Below are 18,738 nucleotides of genomic sequence, written 5' to 3'. Positions count from 1 at the left end.
ATTTAAGCATGCTTCAATTTTATGTGTCGTTTTTCAAAACGTCGTCTTTTACTTCACAGAAATTGACTGTGTGTAGCAAAAAACTTTGTTCAAAACGACGTTTTTACACCCGCGCATGCCCAGAAGCTAGTTATGAAGCGAGCTTCAATTGAAAAACGTGGTGAACGTAACCTCGCTTTGCTAGAACATTGTGAGAAAAACGATGGTGTGTAGGCAACTTCGTCTTTGAAAATTGAAGTTTCAAAAACGTTGTTTTTTACTTCACAGAAAATGTCATTTTTTTTCATCACATAAAGTGATGGTGTGTACGCGGCATTAGGCTGGCTGGACAGAATAGAATTTTGTGTCATGTTTTGTTATCTAACAGCTGTATAGTGTACGAATTTCCCTGGTTGGATCTCCGCAGTGGCTTTCTACACCAGGATCCTGACATATCGTCACAGGCAGCACGTTTTACATGTTTGGTGTCTGCTGAGAGCCTCATTCCAAAATTACAAACCCATCACATATTTGTCAGAAAAAAAAACGGTGGTAAGCATTTTGGAGGTGTTTTTATTGGGGTTTATGTCTGATTTAAGGAATATAATTGTTTGGTGTCGGTCTTTTTTTTTTTTATATATATATATATATATATATATATATATATATATATATATATATATATATATATACTTTCTATGTTACAAATAAATATAAAAGAAGATGGAAATCAAGGGTGCAAAAATTCAAAACGAATTACAGTTTGCATAAAATAGTAGGATAACTCCCAAATCTTTTTTTTTTTTTTTAACAGTAAACTCCCAAATCTTTAATATTTAAATTTGTTTTTCAATTGAATTGTACAGTTTATACAGTACAGACCAAAAGTTTGGACACGCCTTCTCATTCAAATAGTTTTCTTTATTTTCATGACTATGAAAATTGTAGATTCACACTGAAGGCATCAAAACTATGAATTAACACATGTGGAATTATTCATAACAAAAAAGTGTGAAACAACTGAAAATATATTTCATATTCTAGGTTCTTCAAAGTAGCCACCTTTTGCAGCAGACACATCTCTGGAACTGGTAAGAGGAGACTGTGTGAATCAGGCCTTCATGGTAGAATATCTGCTAGGAAACCACTGCTAAAGAAAGGCAACAAGCAGAAGAGACTTGTTTGGGCTAAAGAACACAAGGAATGGACATTAGACCAGTGGAAATCTGTGCTTTGGTCTGACGAGTCCAAACTTGAGATCTTTGGTTCCAACCCCCGTGTCTTTGTGCGACGCAGAAAAGGTGAACGGATGGACTCTACATGCCCGGTTCCCACCGTGAAGCATGGAGGAGGAGGTGTGATGGTGTGGCGGTGCTTTGCTGGTGAGACTGTTGGGGATTTATTCAAAATTGAAGGCATACTGAACCAGCATGGCTACCACAGCATCTTGCAGCGGCATGCTATTCCATCCGGTTTTCGTTTAGTTGGACTATCATTTATTTTTCAACAGGACAATGACCCCAAACACACCTCCAGGCTGTGTAAGGGCTATTTGACCAAGAAGGAGAGTGATGGGGTGCTGCGCCAGGTGACTACCTCTTGAAGCTCATCAAGAGAATGCCAAGAGTGTGCCAAGCAGTAATCAAAGCAAAAGGTGGCTACTTTGAAGAACCTAGAATATGAAATATATTTCAGTTGTTTCACACTTTTTTGTTATGTATAATTCCACATGTGTTCATTCATAGTTTTGATGCCTTCAGTGTGAATCTACAATTTTCATAGTCATGAAAATAAAGAAAACTCTTTGAATGAGAAGGTGTGTCCAAACTTTTGGTCTGTACTGTAGGTCGCATTAAAGGTATAACAGTAGACTTGTTATATCCATAGGTATAATTCTTGAAAAAAAATGTTTCCAGTCTTCTCTTTTTTTTTTCTTCTCAATAACAGTTTTATTTCGAGATTTTTCAATGCATGTATACATGCAAGACAGTCCACGTAAGCAGCAATCAGTGGAGTGGTCATTAACATATTTGACAATATCCAGAGCGCTGTCTGACCAACTATATGTCCTCCCAGGAGGGAGCGACTAGTTCCAGTCTTCTCTTTTAATAATTGATCTCTTATTAAACCATTTTATATTTGCAACAAATAAAAGCCAGCCTGTTGCTTTGCAATTCTGATATGGTAAAAACTTTTCTCTATCTTTTGGTTTATGTTTCTGTATTTAACTGCCACACCTACGTGCTTGCCTCCTTCATGAAAGGTGCGGAACACATCCAGAAACTGAAGAAAAAGTGGGAGTGGGTGAACTTGGGTGTGTTTACTGGAATCAAACGAGCTGAAGTTCTCATGAATAATACTCAATATGCCTCTGCCAGGATCATGGATAGTCTTGGTTAACCACTTCAGCCCTGGACCATTTTTCTGATCAATGACCGGGACACTTTTTGCGATTTCGGCATTGCGTCGCTTTAACTGACAATTGCGCCGTCGTGCGACGTGGCTCCCAAACAAAATTGGCGTCCTTTTTTTCCCCACAGAGCTTTATTTTGGTGGTATTTGATGACCTCTGGGGTTGTTGGGTTTTTTTTGCGCTATAAACAAAAGTAGAGCGTCAATTTTGAAAAAAAATGAAATTTTTTTACTTTTTGCTGTAATAAATATCCCCCCAAAATCTTCTACATATTTTTCATAAAAAGAAAATCGCAATAAGCATTTATTGATTGGTTTGCGCAAAAGTTGTAGCATCTACAAAACAGGGGATAGTTTTATGGCATTTTTATTAAAAAAAAAATTCAACTAGTAATGGCGGCGATCTGCGATTCTTATCGTTACTGCGACCTTATGGCGTACACTTCGGACACTTTTCACAAATTTTTTGGAACCGTTGTCATTTTTATAGCGATCGGTGTTCACTTGTAAGGATCCCTTCCCGATTCTCCACTGAGTTTTCTCGAAATGACGCTTCTGTTGCCCAGCTTTGTAAGGCTAGCGCCTGATCTCGGGTTCACGCTTTCTCCAAGTTCTACCATGTAAATGTCCAGACTTCTGTAAATGTAGGCTTTCGAACCCAAGTTACTTTCAGCAGCACTCTGAGTTGGATTTTTTTGAGCTTTATTTTGTTGGGCCTGTTGGTACTGCTCCATTTGCTTTGTTGCTATCCACCCCTCAGGCTCATTATTTGGGGTTATCCCAGTGTCTATGAATTTCAAGTCTGTGTCTGTATAGTACAATTAAGATAAAAGGCATTTTGACTTGCCTGCAAATTCCATATTTCGGAGTACGGCACAGGGATAGACCAACCTACCCTCTGTTGCTGTTACTCTGCATTGCTTGCTATAAAAACAGTGTGGGGTAGGGTTATAGGGAGCATGTCCACAAGCTTTAACAGTGTGAAAACATGTGAAGATAGCAGCCTATAACCCAGGGTCTATGAATATCCAGCCTGGGTCTTGTGTCTGTCAGAGGCTCTAATCCTTACTCGCCATTTAAAAAATTAAATAAAATGATTTGGTTGACTAAAGGAAAAATGGAACAGATGACATTGAATGTAACATAATTAAACTTGACTTTTGTGTTTTCATCAAGCCATTTTTTAAGCTTCTCACAACATTGTTGGTGGGCAATACTGGGGGCATAACGGACATAATTTGTGTGTTTATCTGAGCTAAGCTTAGCTGAGCTTTATATGACTTAACATGTTTTATTACTTGTCTTTTCATGAAATTCTAGCTACGGTGTGCTGTTGTGGGAGCTGTTGACTGGGGAAGTACCATTCCGAGGCATTGATGGCTTGGCAGTGGCCTATGGTGTTGCTATGAATAAACTCTCTCTTCCAATTCCATCAACTTGCCCAGAGCCCTTTGCCAGGCTAATGGAAGGTAAAACTGACCATATGTAGAAATGCCAAAATGAAGGCAAAAGCACAATAAAACTGTCATTTTTAAATCATTTGTAGTTGATAGTTATAGACAGAATCTGCTTCCGCAACACTTTAATATGTAAACCTAATGAAAATGGAGCCAAAACAAAGTGGTGGTGTTTGCTTACATTTTCTCATCTGCAGTATAAAATGTTAGATTATGCATGCTGTGGGTATCCTATTTTATTCCATTTCAGTTTATTAACATGTTAGTGAGTATTGCAGCCAGCAAGGATTTTTTTTCTCAAAAATATTGATATGTAAAGGTACATGAGACACCAACTTATTACAAGGGTAGTATGTTTCGAAAACGGTTATTTTTTATTTTTTTTTAGTAATCCTTTTAATGATAATTTCTGCCTGTCATCCCTAAACCGCTTTATTCTGAAACGCCCAGTAGGATTAAATATAGTTTCTTCTACATACATAGAACTATTGATATAATGTTGTTTTTTTGTGGAGGTTTGTGAGCTTATTTTATTTAATTTTTTATTGTACAGTAAGGGCCCTTTCACACGGGCGGACGAATGGTCCGTTTTTTACAAGTCCGTTTACGGACTCACAATGCATCCCTATGGGATTGTGGACGTTAGCGGATGAGCATCCGCTAACGTCCGTAAAGATCCGCCTCCGCAAAGATCTGCTTTTTCAGACGGAAGAAAACCCTATTTTTCTTCCGTCTGGCGGAACGGATCGGATCAATACGAACACACGGTCCGTATTCATCCGATTCCCCATAGGGGAGAGCGGAGGAAAGACAAGGGTGGTCTCTGCACAGTGTGCGGGGACCGCCCTGTCCGCCGACAGCTCAGCGGGGATTTACGGATGATCCCTGCTGAACAGACAGACACACACGGGGTGGATCAATACGGATCCGCTCCGTGTGAAAGAGCCCTAAAACCTTTGTTTGAGAGTAACTTGGTTTGAGAGCGTTTTGCAAGACAAGCAAAATGTTTTAATAAATTTTGCCTTGATATACAAGCGATGTCTTGATATAAGAGTAGCGTCATGTCACAACTTAGTATACAAAAAAGAGAGGTGCCTCTAAGTGTAGCAATATGGTTACATTTAATGAAGGTACAATATTTAGCAACTTATTGCTACACTTAGAGGTGTCTCTCTTCTCTTTTATACCCTGTAAAAAAAAATGCTTCGATATACAAGTGCTTTGGATTACAAGCATGTTTGTGGAACGAATTATGCTCGCAAACCAAGGTTTTACTGTATTTAATTTTATATATTGACTTTTTCTGTTTGTTGTTTTGCTTCACAATAAAAAAAAATAATAATTCAAAGTTGTGGGCATGTTCTGTAAATTAAATGATGCAAATCCTCAAGCAATCCTTGATATTTCCAGGTCATGAGGCAACAAAACACGAAAAGGCTATATATATTTAATTATTAAAATATATATATATATTTATTTATCTTTCGTATTGGGTATAATCCATGACTATCAGCTGAACATTCCTTTTTTTTTCAGATTGTTGGAACCCTGACCCCCACTGTCGCCCCTCATTTACCAACATCCTGTTCCAGCTAATCACTATAGAGGAATCCGACTTCTTTGATATGCCCAAAGACTCATTCCATTCTTTGCAGGAGGACTGGAAGCAGGAGATCCAGGAAATGTTTGACCAGCTCAGGGCCAAAGAAAAGGTTTATTCCTAAATTTACCAGTTATAACCCATAGTCATCCTACTATGTAACTAATATGGAAAGTGAAAATAATTGATTTGATTGTAGCTCTTTGTATCCCGTGTTGGTTCATATCCCTAATCTGATAGTTTAAAATGGTTTTAAAGGCAATTTGTTTTTTAATTAAAAAAATAAACATGTTGTACTCCCCTGCTCAGTGCAATGTTATTACCCAAAGCAGCCCCGGTCCTCCTCTTCTGGGGTCCCCCACTTGAGATGTTGGCTCTTCCTCTTCTGTGTCTGCTCCTCCCATAGCAAGTGCTTGCTACGGGGCAAGACGTGCAGGCTTGATCCCAAGCCCGGCTGTATGCATCCATTGGCACTGCGTAGCTTGACACAGAGATGAGAAAAATTCTCCTACATAAGTTGTGCCTGTTTATTTACAGTCTTCTCTACATCCATTCAAACTCCACAATTTCACAGCTTGCCTAGCGTTTAGAAGGCAGTGGGTGGAGAGCTGAAGTTACTCTGCAGAGCTCAGTGAGGAGAGCCGATTGGAGGGAAAGGACATACTCCTTTCACACAGCTCACAGGAACAGAGCTGAGGCTGCCAATCAGCTGGAGATCCAGAAATGCCACTTTTTTTTTTTAATTGAGACAAATACACATTATAGAGGAATATTTTTTGTTCATTTTTTTAATCTCTGAGGTTTACAACCACTTTAAAGGGACACTGTTACTGTAAATGTGTGTTTTATATGTATGTATCGCATCACATAATCATAATTGCATGTCAGTTTTCAGTACTGCCATATTTGTCTTTTATACTGTAGATCTAAATATAGGATCAAGAATGTCTTCAGAGCTCCTGTTGTCTGTTCCTTTTTTTTTTATCCCACTTTAGAGCTACTGAAAAAAAAAAGTAAAATTTAGTCACAACACACTATAGGTTATGTTGCTTGATTATAGAAAAATGTAATTGAGTATATCATATACAGTACTGTGCAAAAGTTTTAGGCAGGTGTGAAAAAATGCAGTAAATGGAACGTGTACCTAAACCCACAACAGTAAAATCAGTCTGTATATGCAGTAAAGCATGTTTGTTATACTCACTGTGGAACCTAAGAGGTCAATTTTCTGCATTGTGTAAAAAGGCTGTTTGATCCTGTCTTCTCTGATCCTCCCCTTCTGCCACAGTCCCCACTCCATCTCCTGATAGAACAGAGCCTTGGGGGTAAGGTTCACATGATCAGTTTGGTGTGTATTGCTAAAGCATTTTGTTTTCTTCTTGGGAGAGTGCATATGATCAGCTCAGGCCAATCGGCACTGTCCAGACAGAGGGTCAGGGGTTTTGCAGCCTCATAGGACAATCAGGGGCGAAAACCCTCCTACAAGCTTTAACCAGACACTGATAGAATTCACAAGACTGCTCTAACTGCTGATGAGAAAAGGTATTTAGCCGTTTTTATATTTGCTAAAACTATTGAATTTCCATGTACTGTGTACTATGGGAGACCAGATAAAGTGAATGCAGGCTCCTGGGTTTAGTAGCACTTTAAGAATGCTTTCAGAAATCTCTAGTCCAGAGCACCTGCTGTAATCTTTCTGCACCTCAGTCCTTATGTTTTGGTGCCTAGTTGAGTTGCTTGGCCTTGTTTCATGTCCTGTGCAGGAAAACATGGAGACTGGGGTGCAGGATAACAGTAACAGGAGCTCTGGACTGATGAGACAAAATCTGATAACTTTGGCTGTAGCAGAAGGCAGTTTTTGAAAAAGGAAAAAAATGGAGAGTGGTATGATCATGAGTGTCTGCAGACAACAGTAAATCATGGTGGAGGTTCCTTGCAAGTTTGGGGCTGCATTTCTGCAAATAGAGTTGGAGAGGTCAGGATCAATGGTGTCCTCAATGCTGAGAAATGCAGATATTTATACATCATGCCATACTATCAGGGACGGGTGTGATTGGACCCAAATTTTTTCTGCAGCAAGACTACGATCCCAAACATGCAACCAATGTCATTCAAGAACTTTCTTCAGCGTAAAGAAGAACAAAGGAGTCCTGGAAGTAATGGTTTGGCCCCCACAGAGCCCTGATCGCACATCATTGAGTCTGTCTGGGATTACATGAACTTCCTTCAAAAACTGTGTGTAAGGCTGCATTCACACTATAACGCAGCGTATTTTGCCGCGACAAAACGGGTCTTGTTTTTTTTTTTACAACACATTGTTGTCTATGCCGAAAGCCGCCTGAAAAAAGGGTCCGGGACTTGTTTTCAGGCGGCAGGCGTACGGCGTTGGGCGTGAGATGTGAACCATCTCCATAGACAAGAATGTAAAATCACCCCTCCAGCGGCACGAGCGGCGGGCGTAAATACGCGAAGGTGTAAGTGCACCTAGATAAATTGAAGAATCAATGCTGTTTTGAAGGCAAAGGGTGCTTTGGTAATTAATAAAAATGAACTATTAACACTTCTATTGCTGAAAACATTCCTAATTTACAGCATTTTTTCACACCTGCCTAAAACTTTTGCACAGTACTATATAGATTTGTAAAATCAGTGTGGTGTGGTTTAAAATGTGCAATTGTAATTTTATACCGTATTTATCGGCGTATAACACGCACCCTAACTTTAAGAGGGAAGTTTCAGGGGGAAAAAACTTTCCACAGCACCCTGCGTATAACACACAGGCACAGTTTACCCTCTATTTTCAGGGTACAAAAGTGAGTGTTATACGCCAATAAATACAGTATATCTTAATCGTACAGTACTGGCAAAATATTCATACACCATGGGTTATAGGCACATACCTTCAGATGATTGGACATTGACAAGCTTTTGAGGACACGGCTTCCCCATAACTCTTCTGCACTCCACAAATCCTCAATTTCTTGGTAGTGTCTGATGTTGATGAACCTCTTTTCCTTCATTGAGAAATCACTTATCAGTGTTTTCAGAAGTTGCACATGCACTGCCACAAAATCACTTCAGTGTTATATCACTGTATTTTCGCCTACTTTATATTCTGCTCAAAGAGTGTTCAGAAAAGTCTTCACACCTCTGCTGGCCCTACTCGAAACCCAGGGCAGTTAAGACGGACTATGTAGATTACCTCGTTCTGAAGGACTTCTTTCCCTGTCAGTTGTCAGGAAATGTCTACAGGACAATTCAGTTGCTCCGGGCTTTCGGTTTTAGGAAATCTGCTCTCTGACCTACCCTTTGTGTAGAATATGTGGGTCTGTTCCTATGCACATCCCAAGCAAACGTTTTTCTTCCAGAAATAGAGATTATTTCTCTAAGAGCTCATGCTTGAGAACTGAGATTTAAGAAATGTCCCTCAGTGAGTTTCTCCATGTGTACTAGGCCTAATGGTCACTCCTTTAAGGCAGGGTCTTTCACCCAATTTCATTCAAAAACAGAAAAAGCAGGCTCTATCCTTTGACTTACCATGATCCTATCCAGCCAAGCAAGAACTTTTATATTGGTGGATCACTACCCCATCCTTAATAGTGGGGAAGTCCTTTCTCCCCTGTCAATGGAAAGTCCCTGTGCGGGGCCTCAGTCAGTGCCCCTTTGAGTTTTCTTGTGTTTTCCGGGTGGCGGTGGCGCTTGGGTATAAGACTAGTAAATAAGTAAAAAAAATCCCCCGTCTCCTCTGTCTTTTTTAAAAAAAACTTGCCTCTTTCGGTTTCAGCCAAGTGCATTCAGAATTTTCGGTTTCGGCACCAAAATTTCCATTCGGTGCACTTCTAGCAATAACCCCCTCCTGCATTGTTATGCACCTATTCATGCAGCTTGGTGGGAATTTCCTGGGCAGTTTGGCACAAAGCCTTTATAGCCCAACTATGTAAAACCACCACCTGGTCTTCTGTTCATACTTTCTCAAGTTTTTTTCAGGTTAATGGCCAATCTGTGGTTGCAGCTTTTGGCTACAAGGTTCATGCAGCAGCATTCTGAACTTGGGACTTTTGACCCCTGTTGGTTTTTGGGCCCGTTGGCACAATTCTTTGCTTAGTTCCTGTCCACCCTTCGTAGTCATTGCTTGGGGACATCCCATGGTGTTTGTGTCCGGTATTGTACAATCAAGATAACTTAATTTTGTCCTACCTTTTAAATTGCATATCTTGGTGTACTGGACACAGGCCACTCTCCCTTCCTCTTCTTGGTTTACTTTGAATTGCTTGCTACACAACTGAAGATTCACAGAGTTATCCGTGGGGTGCCCAAGGGGGGTGTTTCCTCCAAAAGCTTGCCAGTGTCCAGTCACCTGAATGTATGTGCCTATAATTAATGCTGTATGAATATGTTACCTGTGTCCTGTACACTCAAAATATGGAATTGCCAGGCAAGTCAATTCTTCTTCTTCTTTTTTTATTTATTTTTTTAACATGCCCATATTCTAACTAAATAATGGATGGAGGGTTAAGACAGGCGAATGACAATTATCCCTTTCAACACAGGAGTTGCGTAGCTGGGAGGAGGAGTTGTCCAGGGCAGCTCTAGAACAGAAGAACCATGAGGAACTTCTGCGCAGGAGGGAGCAAGAGTTGGCAGAACGAGAGATAGACATCTTGGAACGTGAACTAAACATCATCATTCACCAGCTCTGTCAAGAGAAGCCAAAAGTGAAAAAACGCAAAGGAAAATTCAAGAAGAGTCGACTTAAGTTAAAAGACGGCAACATCATCAGTCTGCCATCAGGTAGCTCTTTTGTTTGAATTGATACTGTAGTCCTCCTGTGTAAAAGTATCGCATAATACAAGACGTCTGCTGACAAATAGGCTTGACTGAAATGTCACATGACATTGAAGTTCTATTTGCTGATGGCTGCATCCCTGTTTTAACACACACATAAGCAAGAATTACCTTTGTTGATGGTCATTTCTCCTGTTTCTGATGTGCTTTACAGATTTCCAACACAAGTTCACAGTACAGGCTTCCCCTACCATGGACAAAAGGAAGAGCTTAATCAGCACCAAGTTCAGCCCTCCTGCAAGTCCAACTATTATTCCACGGCTCCGAGCCATTCAGTGTAAGTACCCTTACAAAAAAGCATTTGAAGTATACATTGTTAAAGTCTTAGTCCTGGCTACACATTGTATGCTGCCTCCACTCATCTGGGGTTTAAAAAACAACGCAACCCAGTTCCACGGTAAAACAGCAGGTCAGTAGTGGGTAAGGAGCGAGTTTGTACATCACATTCTCCTGTTTTTGGTTCTTATCTTAGGCATCCCATCTATAATCTTTGCTCCTGCATCCTTCCCCAGTGTCATTTTTTTTCTTTCCATAGATTAGTATTTTGGGCTATTGCATAATTTTGGAAGCATGGTAGAGGCCAACCCATACATCTTGGAAGTTTATTGCGTTGGGATTTAAAAAAGCATCGTAAATCTTAAGGGGGGAGTTAACCCTTTAACGTATAATGCCGCGTACACGCGATCAGGTTTTCTGTCGGAAAAACCTTGGATGTTTTTTCCGACGGAATTCCGCTCAAGCTTGGCTTGCATACGCACGATCACACAAAAGATCTCTGAACTTTCGTCCTTCAAGAACGCGGTGACGTACAGCACTACGACGAGCCAAGAAAATGAAGTTCAGTGCTACCGAGCATGCGTCTAATTGTTTCCAAGCATGCGTCGGAATTGCTACAGCCGATCGGAATTTCCGATAGGAATTCTTTTCCGTCAACAAATTTGAGAACCAGCTCTCAATCTTTTGTTGGCGGAAATTCCGGCAGCAAAAGTCCGATGGAGCATACACACGGTTGGAATTTCCGTTCAAAAGCTCACATCGGACTTTTGCTGTCGGAATTTTCAATCGTGTGTACGGGGCATTATAAATATATGGTGTGATGGGACAATCGGGGAGGTTAAAACACATCAAACTGTTGTGCCATTCTTGTTGTAAACATGATTGACACAAGTCGAAGACCCACTCAATCACGTTTACACTCATGTAAATGAGCCCACCAACCCCTGACATTGCTATGGCCCTCCTTTCCCTATTGTGAGTTTAGAGACACTATAGCCATTTGGAAAATGATGAACAGAAAAAGGTGGGGTAACTGCTTAGACTGAATCTGGAAGTGCTTAGTAATGGAACACCTTCGTAGCTTCATAGATCTTCATAGATCAGTCTGCAAGAGGACATTATAATATATTTTTTCTTTCTTCTGTTCCACATAGGCACTGCTGAGCAAATAGAATGGTTTTGTGTTGCTGATATGAACACATTTTTAAGAAATAAAGCAGATAAATGCTGTGATTTCTGCAGGCAGTATTATGTTGTCTGTGCAGGAGGCAGGACAACAGGGACCTCTGGTTCTAAACGGATAAAGAAGATAGTAGGGCATATAGGGAGTAGTAGGTCTGTGGAGACATAAAAGACAATAGTGGTATATACTGGGATTTGTGGTTGTACATTGTACAATTAAAGAAAAATCACCAGCTTCAGAAGTAAATCTGAACCTCTCTCTTGGAAGCTTAGGGTAATCATCATTGCTTTCTCTATCTGTTGATATCCCTAATTATAATTTTTTTGCTCTTATTACTCCTATGGGACAAAATATCGTACATGTGGTAGTTTGTCCCATGTTTGCGAAGTGCGTTATAACTCTAGTTATGAGGTCCAGCCTGCTCCCACTCCCCTCCTAACAGCTGGGAAATGGACAGCTGCTTCATAACTGCAGCTTGTCTCTTCCCTTTCCACAAACAAGCAAAGGCAAGAGGAGTGCAGAAGGAGGGCCTGTATGTCAGCCTTTGGTGGTGGCATGTGGCACCTTCCCTGGGATAACTAAGGATCAATTTGGTGAGCATTTTGGGAGTCCTTGGCAGTATTCTGGTGGCAGAACCAATTAGGTGCCCGTTAGAACGATGGAGTGGTTGAGAAAGGTCTCTGGGACAGTTGTCCTGCTGGGACGATAGTACTGATTATTAAGGCATTAGCTTGAGGTATATGACACCAGGCTGATCTATGATCCACAAAGTCATTCTTCATAACAATATCACAGTAGATCCACTGTATCTTGAGTTTTCGCAAAGTATCCCAGGCATTTCCATCGTTTACAGGCCTACAAAACCTTTATGTAATATTTGGAAGGGAAAATGTGCAATGTCAATCTTTTATGCTCCTGTAGAGTAACGTGAGAAACATGTTGAGGTAAAACACCGCTCCCCTTAAGTCTACATATTGGTTTTTGAAGAACTGAAGAGACAAATGGTCATTTCTGACCTCATATTAAACAGGTTTTTCTCCTGCTTTTAGCAGCTGATAAATGTTGGATTTCTCATAACTTTTTGTCCTGGTGACAATGGGCAAAGGACAAATAAAGAGACTCTATTACAGTGATGGCGAACCTTGGCACCCCAGATGTTTTGGAACTACATTTCCCATGATGCTCAGCTACACTGCAGAGTGCATGAGCATCATGGAAAATGTAGTTCCAAAACATCTGGGGTGCCAAGGTTCGCCATCACTGCTCTATTATGTGGAGACATTGCTATAAAAAGAAGAGCTTCCAGTTGTTCCCCCACTCTATGCTTTACATTTTTATGAAGACAGAGGAAATAGTAATCATACCCACTTGCCTATAGCAGTGTATTTAGGTTCCCAGGAAATTTAGGCAAGGTCATCCATTAAATTATATATAAGCAATAATTGGGATTATATAAATGTCCTGCTAGTACAGCTATTTTCAGATATGCTGTCTGTTAGGAGCTTCCTGGCTTCAAAAAAACAACTTCCAGGCTTTCTGGATAGCTGGTCCAGTTGCCATTACAAATGCTGTAACCTATTGAAAGCTTGTGTTGGCATCATTGCTGAGCTTTTCATCTTCGCATTTTTAAGGTCTTATGTGGATTCTATCATCCCTAGACAGTTCTGTGCTGTAATTATATCTTTTTACATCAGGTAAGATAATTACCTTTATTTACAGAATGAAGTGTACATGGAGAGTGTTTTGAGTGTTAAGGGAGGCAAGCTATAACGCCGGAAAGTGAAAAGGCACTGATCTTGATCAAGTCCCCCTTATCGCTTCTAATAAGAAATTATGTGAAATCCCACATTAACTTCCCACGGATAGTGATATTGTTGGTTAAGAGGATGCAGTAACGATGTTGGGAAATTGAATTTCACATTGATGGTAATCATAATTGCTGTTTCAAAGTCTCTCTCTTGTTCATTATACATACACAAACCAGAATGGTGCATTAGGTATTGCCACTGACTATAAATAAGGTAGAGCTGTACAAAAACCATCACTGCAACTTTTGTTAGCTAACCTGTTGCGTGCACATTCAACATTATTCTGTAACTAAATAAAACAAAAATGTAATATATTGCAGCTTACTAGAAATGTGGTTAGGGTTTTACCTAATGTACTTTAACCACTTAAGCCCCGGACCAAAATGCTGCCTAAAGACCCAAGGGGTTTTTACAGTTCGGGACTGCGTCGCTTTAACAGACAATTGCGCGGTCGTGCGACGTGGCTCCCAAACAAAATTGGCATCTTTTTTTCCCCACAAATAGAGCTTTCTTTTGGTGGTATTTGATCACCTCTGCGGTTTTTATTTTTTGTGCTATAAACAAAAATAGAGCGACAATTTTGAAAAAAATGCAATATTTTTTACCTTTTGCTATAATAAATATCCCCCAAAAACATATATAACATTTTTTTTTTTCCTCAGTTTAGGCCGATACGTATTCTTCTACCTATTTTTGGTAAAAAAAATCGCAATAATCGTTTATCGGTTGGTTTGCGCAAAATTTATAGTGTTTACAAAATAGGGGATAGTTTTTTTGCATTTTTATTTATTTTTATTTTTTTACTACTAATGGCGGCGATCAGCGATTTTTTTCGTGACTGCGACATTATGGCGGACACTTCGGACAATTTTGACAAATTTTTGGGACAATTGTCATTTTCACAGCAAAAAATGCATTTAAATTGCATTCTTTATTGTGAAAATGACAGTTGCAGTTTGGGAGTTAAACACAGGGGGCGCTGTAACATTTAGGGATCACTGTGTATGTGTTTACTAGTGTAGGGGGGTGTGGCTGTAGGAATGACGTCATCGATCGTGTCTTCCCTATAAAGGGAATGACGCGATCGATGCGCCGACACAGTGAAGCACGGGGAAGCCGTGTTTACACACGGCTCTCCCCGTTCTTCAGCTCCGGGGAGCGATCGCGACGGAGCGGCTATAAACTAATAGCCGCGCCGTCGTCCCGGATCGCTCCTGAAGCCACGGGGACCGCCGCATGTACGGGGGGGGGGGTCCCGATCGGACCCCCGACCCACGTCAAGCAGAGGACGTATATATACGTGGATGTGCCTGCCTGTGCCATTCTGCTGACGTATATGTACATGAGGCGGTCCTTAAGTGGTTAAAGTGACGCAAACATTTTTTTTTTACATCGATTGAAAATATCAAGTATTCCATGAATCCTTTTTTTTTATATATATATATATATTGTGTCAAGTCTTGCCAATGTTTTTAGGCTTCTTTTTGTCTTGTGCATTCTTCCTAACTTGCACTGATGCACTTTACTGCTACTAGTATAAAGCGACCAGTGCCATTATTTCTGGTTACATGCGCCGCTGTATGCCTACTACAATACCCTTAGAGCTAAATGAGTTTGAGGGTAAATATTTAGTCCATAAGAGCTGACTCTCAGCTCTACATCTTCGGCTATTTTCGGTGGCTCTGCACTGCACCTGCACAGTACAGGGGGGTCCTTATCCGCCAGGGGAAATTTTTCAGCAGCACATTCGTGCCCCCTACAGGTGGAAGTGCAGATCACGTGTAAATATAAGTGATTCCATGCGCTGTAGCAGTGAAAGTGCTATAGGGCGGCCAGCAAATGGTTAATAGAGCTTTTTTCAGGATTCTTTAGGGATGCCTTAGCAAAATTTGTAGAAATTGCCTAAAAATTGTATACAAGCCAGCAGATCAAGCCTGCCTTTTAGTTACAAAAAAAACCCAGGTTTTCATTGTGCACCATTATAACTTTCCAGCCACTGGCTTCCTAACAACTAATGACGTCATTGGTTGATTAAGAGAATGTTGGGCACTTGCACAGCATCCTTGTTTGCCCCTCTCTGTATGCATTAGGGTCACATTAGCTGAGTATGGTAGAAGATAAACATTGGAGTACCAGTACCAGTGTTCAAAGGTATGTTTGCTATGTAAGAATAAATCACTTGTAACGTTGGATGTCCTGAATGTGTGCATGTAGCTGTGTTATATAAGACTATTTTTTGTTTTTATATTTTAGAATGGGGTGCCTTGTGCATAATTTTAAACTGTGCCTTGACTCAAAAATGTAAACGCTGAATTAATATTCGATCAGCTGTGATACTACAGGTTGCAGGCAGAACATGTGACCCTATCGTAACAAAGTCCGACAAGCAAACCTTAAAACTTTAAATATAGGGGAGGGAGTGGTCTGTAGTTGGGGCAAAGGCTGACACATGAAAATAAAGGATATGCTGCATACACTCCTGCTCTAAGTCAAAGTATAGGTTTGCTTTTAGACTATAATTTAAAGGGGTTGTAAAGGTAACTTTTTTTCCCCTAAATAGCTTCCTTTACCTTAGTGCAGTCCTCCTTCACTTACCTCATCCTTCGATTTTGCTTTTAAATGTCCTTATTTCTTCTGAGAAATCCTCACTTACTGTTCTTTTGTCTGTAACTACACGCAGTAATGCGAGGCTTTCTCCCTGGTGTGGAGAAAGCCTCTTGAGGGGGCGAGCAGGATAGTCAGGACGCCACTAACACACAGCTCCTTTCTCTATCTGCAAAGTAGAGCGCGTCCTGACCCTCCTGCTCACCCCCTCCCTACTCAAGAGGCTTTCTCCACACCAGGGAGAACGCCTTGCATTACTGTGTGGAGTTACAGACAGAAGAACAGTAAGTGAGGATTTCTCAGAAGAAATAAGGACATTTTAAAGAAAAATAGAAGGATGAGGTAATTTGAAGGAAGACTGCACTAAGGTAAAGGAAGCTGTTTATGGAATTTTTTTTTAACCTTTACAACCCCTTTTAAATCTATTGTAGAAATATCCAAGCCAATCCCCCCCATTTATCCAAAACTGTTATTGTAGAAGGAAAGGATTTGATCTTGATCTTTATCTTTTTCCAATCTTTTTCTACTGAAGGTTGTTAAAGTGTGTGGGTGTTGCTTTTTATTTATCACCTGGCATTTCTTCATAATTTTGCACTTTATTCTGTAACGGGTATTAAAGAAAAAAAATTGGAAGCTGCTGAGCTGTGAACTTATTATTTTAATAAGCTTACCGGTAGTTTCTATCTATCTCATGTTATTGCAACAAAAGCTATTTTTTGTTTGAAATTGTCTTTCTATTTCAATTTGCAGTAAGCATTGGTTTTCTAACATTCTGATTTCTCTTGTATACATTCTGATTTCAGCTCTTGTGTACATGATGTACTAGAAATCCCCAAAAATGACATTTCCTGCTTATATGATTAACTTGCTCTCCCAGAAGTTATTATAACACATAGACCATGATTATAGCAGGCAAACCTGTCCACTTGGCACTCCCTTTTTCTTTTTAATACGCAAGAAACTTATCACATCCATTTTCATATCTTGCATTATCAGTTAACGCACACAACATGTATGTGCATGCACTGTACCTAGAAGCCTCATCTTGGTTTTATGAGATGTTTATCCATCTTGTAATATATACTGTATTTTAGCAGATGGAATTGTTGCTGCTTCTGCAAAAAGTTTGTCGATTTTTTTTTTCACATATCTGGTAGCTGTGTAATGGTCACTCTAGCCTGTTATCGGACTTGGGCATCGTGGGCCTGATCCACAGCCAGCGGGCTTAACTTAAATCTTCCTATTTAAGTTACACCGCCGCAAAATTTCTACCTAAGTGCCCGATCCACAAAGCACTTAACTAGAAATATTCGGCTGTGTAACTTAAATCTGTCCGGCGTAAGGCGTGCCCAATCTAATGGGGCGAGTCCCATTTAAATTAGGCGCGCTCCCGCGCCGGACGTACTGCGCATGCTCCCGACGCGATTTTCCCGACGTGCATTGCGCGAAATTACGTTGCGCCGAGTTTTGTGAATCGCGCCAGGTAAAAAAAGTTGCGGCGGGAAAAAAAAAATAAAAAAAAAAATTTGACATTGCCTCGGGAAAGAAGGGTATACTTTTACAAGGTGTACTAACTTTACACTTTGTAAAAGCAGCCCTAATTTTGCGTTTGCAAACTAAAAACTTACGGAGACTTCACGAAGGGAAACTGCTTTGTGGATCTCCGTAAGTGCTAATTTGCATACCCGACGCGGCATTTCGACGAGAAATGCCCCCAGCGGCGGCCGAGGTACTGCATCCTAAGATCCAAAAGTGTAAAACTATTACACCTGCCGGATCTTAGGAATATCTATGCGTAACTGATTCTGTGAATCAGCCGCATAGATAGAAACAGAGATACGATGGCGTATCAGCAGATACGCCTGCGTATCCCATATGAGGATCTGGCCCCTTGTCACTGAAGTCATAGAGAAATGTGAATTGGTTTGACAGCAGTCACAAATTGGGGCTTGTGTCAGCAAATGCAGCTTGTTTTCAGGTGTGCTCCACATGCAGTTGAGATCAATCAGGTGTCATTGTCAGGACCTTCAGCCCCCGTTCACATTGACAGGTCAAATCTCAGCCTATTGCAGGCAATGACACCATTTCAATCGGCGCAACACCGACTTTGTGGCGCTCACCGATTTCCAAATGTGTTGTTCCTGCACTACTTTTGGCGACTTTAATAGGACCCGCACAGATGTCTTTCTAGTCGCCCCTAAAGTCGGATTGAAATGCGGCTTTGAAATCCTGCAAGTTCAGATGACATTGCACGATTTCAAAGCTGTGTTTAGTGCGAACAAATGGCAGAAACCTGAATCAAGCTGTTTTTGGATTCCTTTTGTCTTCTATGGAGAGGGAAGCAGTTTTATTGACACAAGCCCCAAGGGTGATCTTGACTTTAACCATTTGGCAACCAGGGATATTTTTTGGACATGTTAAATTTGCATTTTTTGCTAGAAAATCACTTTCGGTACCCAATTAAATTTTCTGAAAGCAGACCCTGGAGAATAAAGTGGCAGCTGCAATTATTAATGTTGCACAATTTTTGCGCAACTTTTTATCAGAGGCATGTTTTTTGGAAAAATACACTAA

At 40.5% G+C, this 18,738-nt stretch overlaps 1 protein-coding gene across 3 annotated transcripts in view; it reads left to right on the top strand.

The window, feature by feature from the left end:
* MAP3K9 (mitogen-activated protein kinase kinase kinase 9) overlaps positions 1-18,738 on the top strand; it is a 98,301-nt gene that overhangs the window by 65,543 nt on the left and 14,020 nt on the right. For all 3 annotated transcript variants that reach the window (XM_040333219.1, XM_040333221.1, XM_040333220.1), the window contains exons 4-7: positions 3,712-3,860; positions 5,385-5,560; positions 9,999-10,239; positions 10,448-10,570. In XM_040333219.1, coding sequence (XP_040189153.1) covers positions 3,712-3,860; positions 5,385-5,560; positions 9,999-10,239; positions 10,448-10,570 — 689 coding nt within the window. The remainder of the gene's footprint in view (positions 1-3,711; positions 3,861-5,384; positions 5,561-9,998; positions 10,240-10,447; positions 10,571-18,738) is intronic.

The sequence above is a fragment of the Rana temporaria genome, chromosome 13, assembly GCF_905171775.1.
Source record: "Rana temporaria chromosome 13, aRanTem1.1, whole genome shotgun sequence".
NCBI classification, from domain to species: domain Eukaryota; kingdom Metazoa; phylum Chordata; class Amphibia; order Anura; family Ranidae; genus Rana; species Rana temporaria.
The sequence above is the reverse complement of the archived record's forward strand: the minus strand, read 5'-3'. Positions and strand labels throughout refer to the sequence as shown.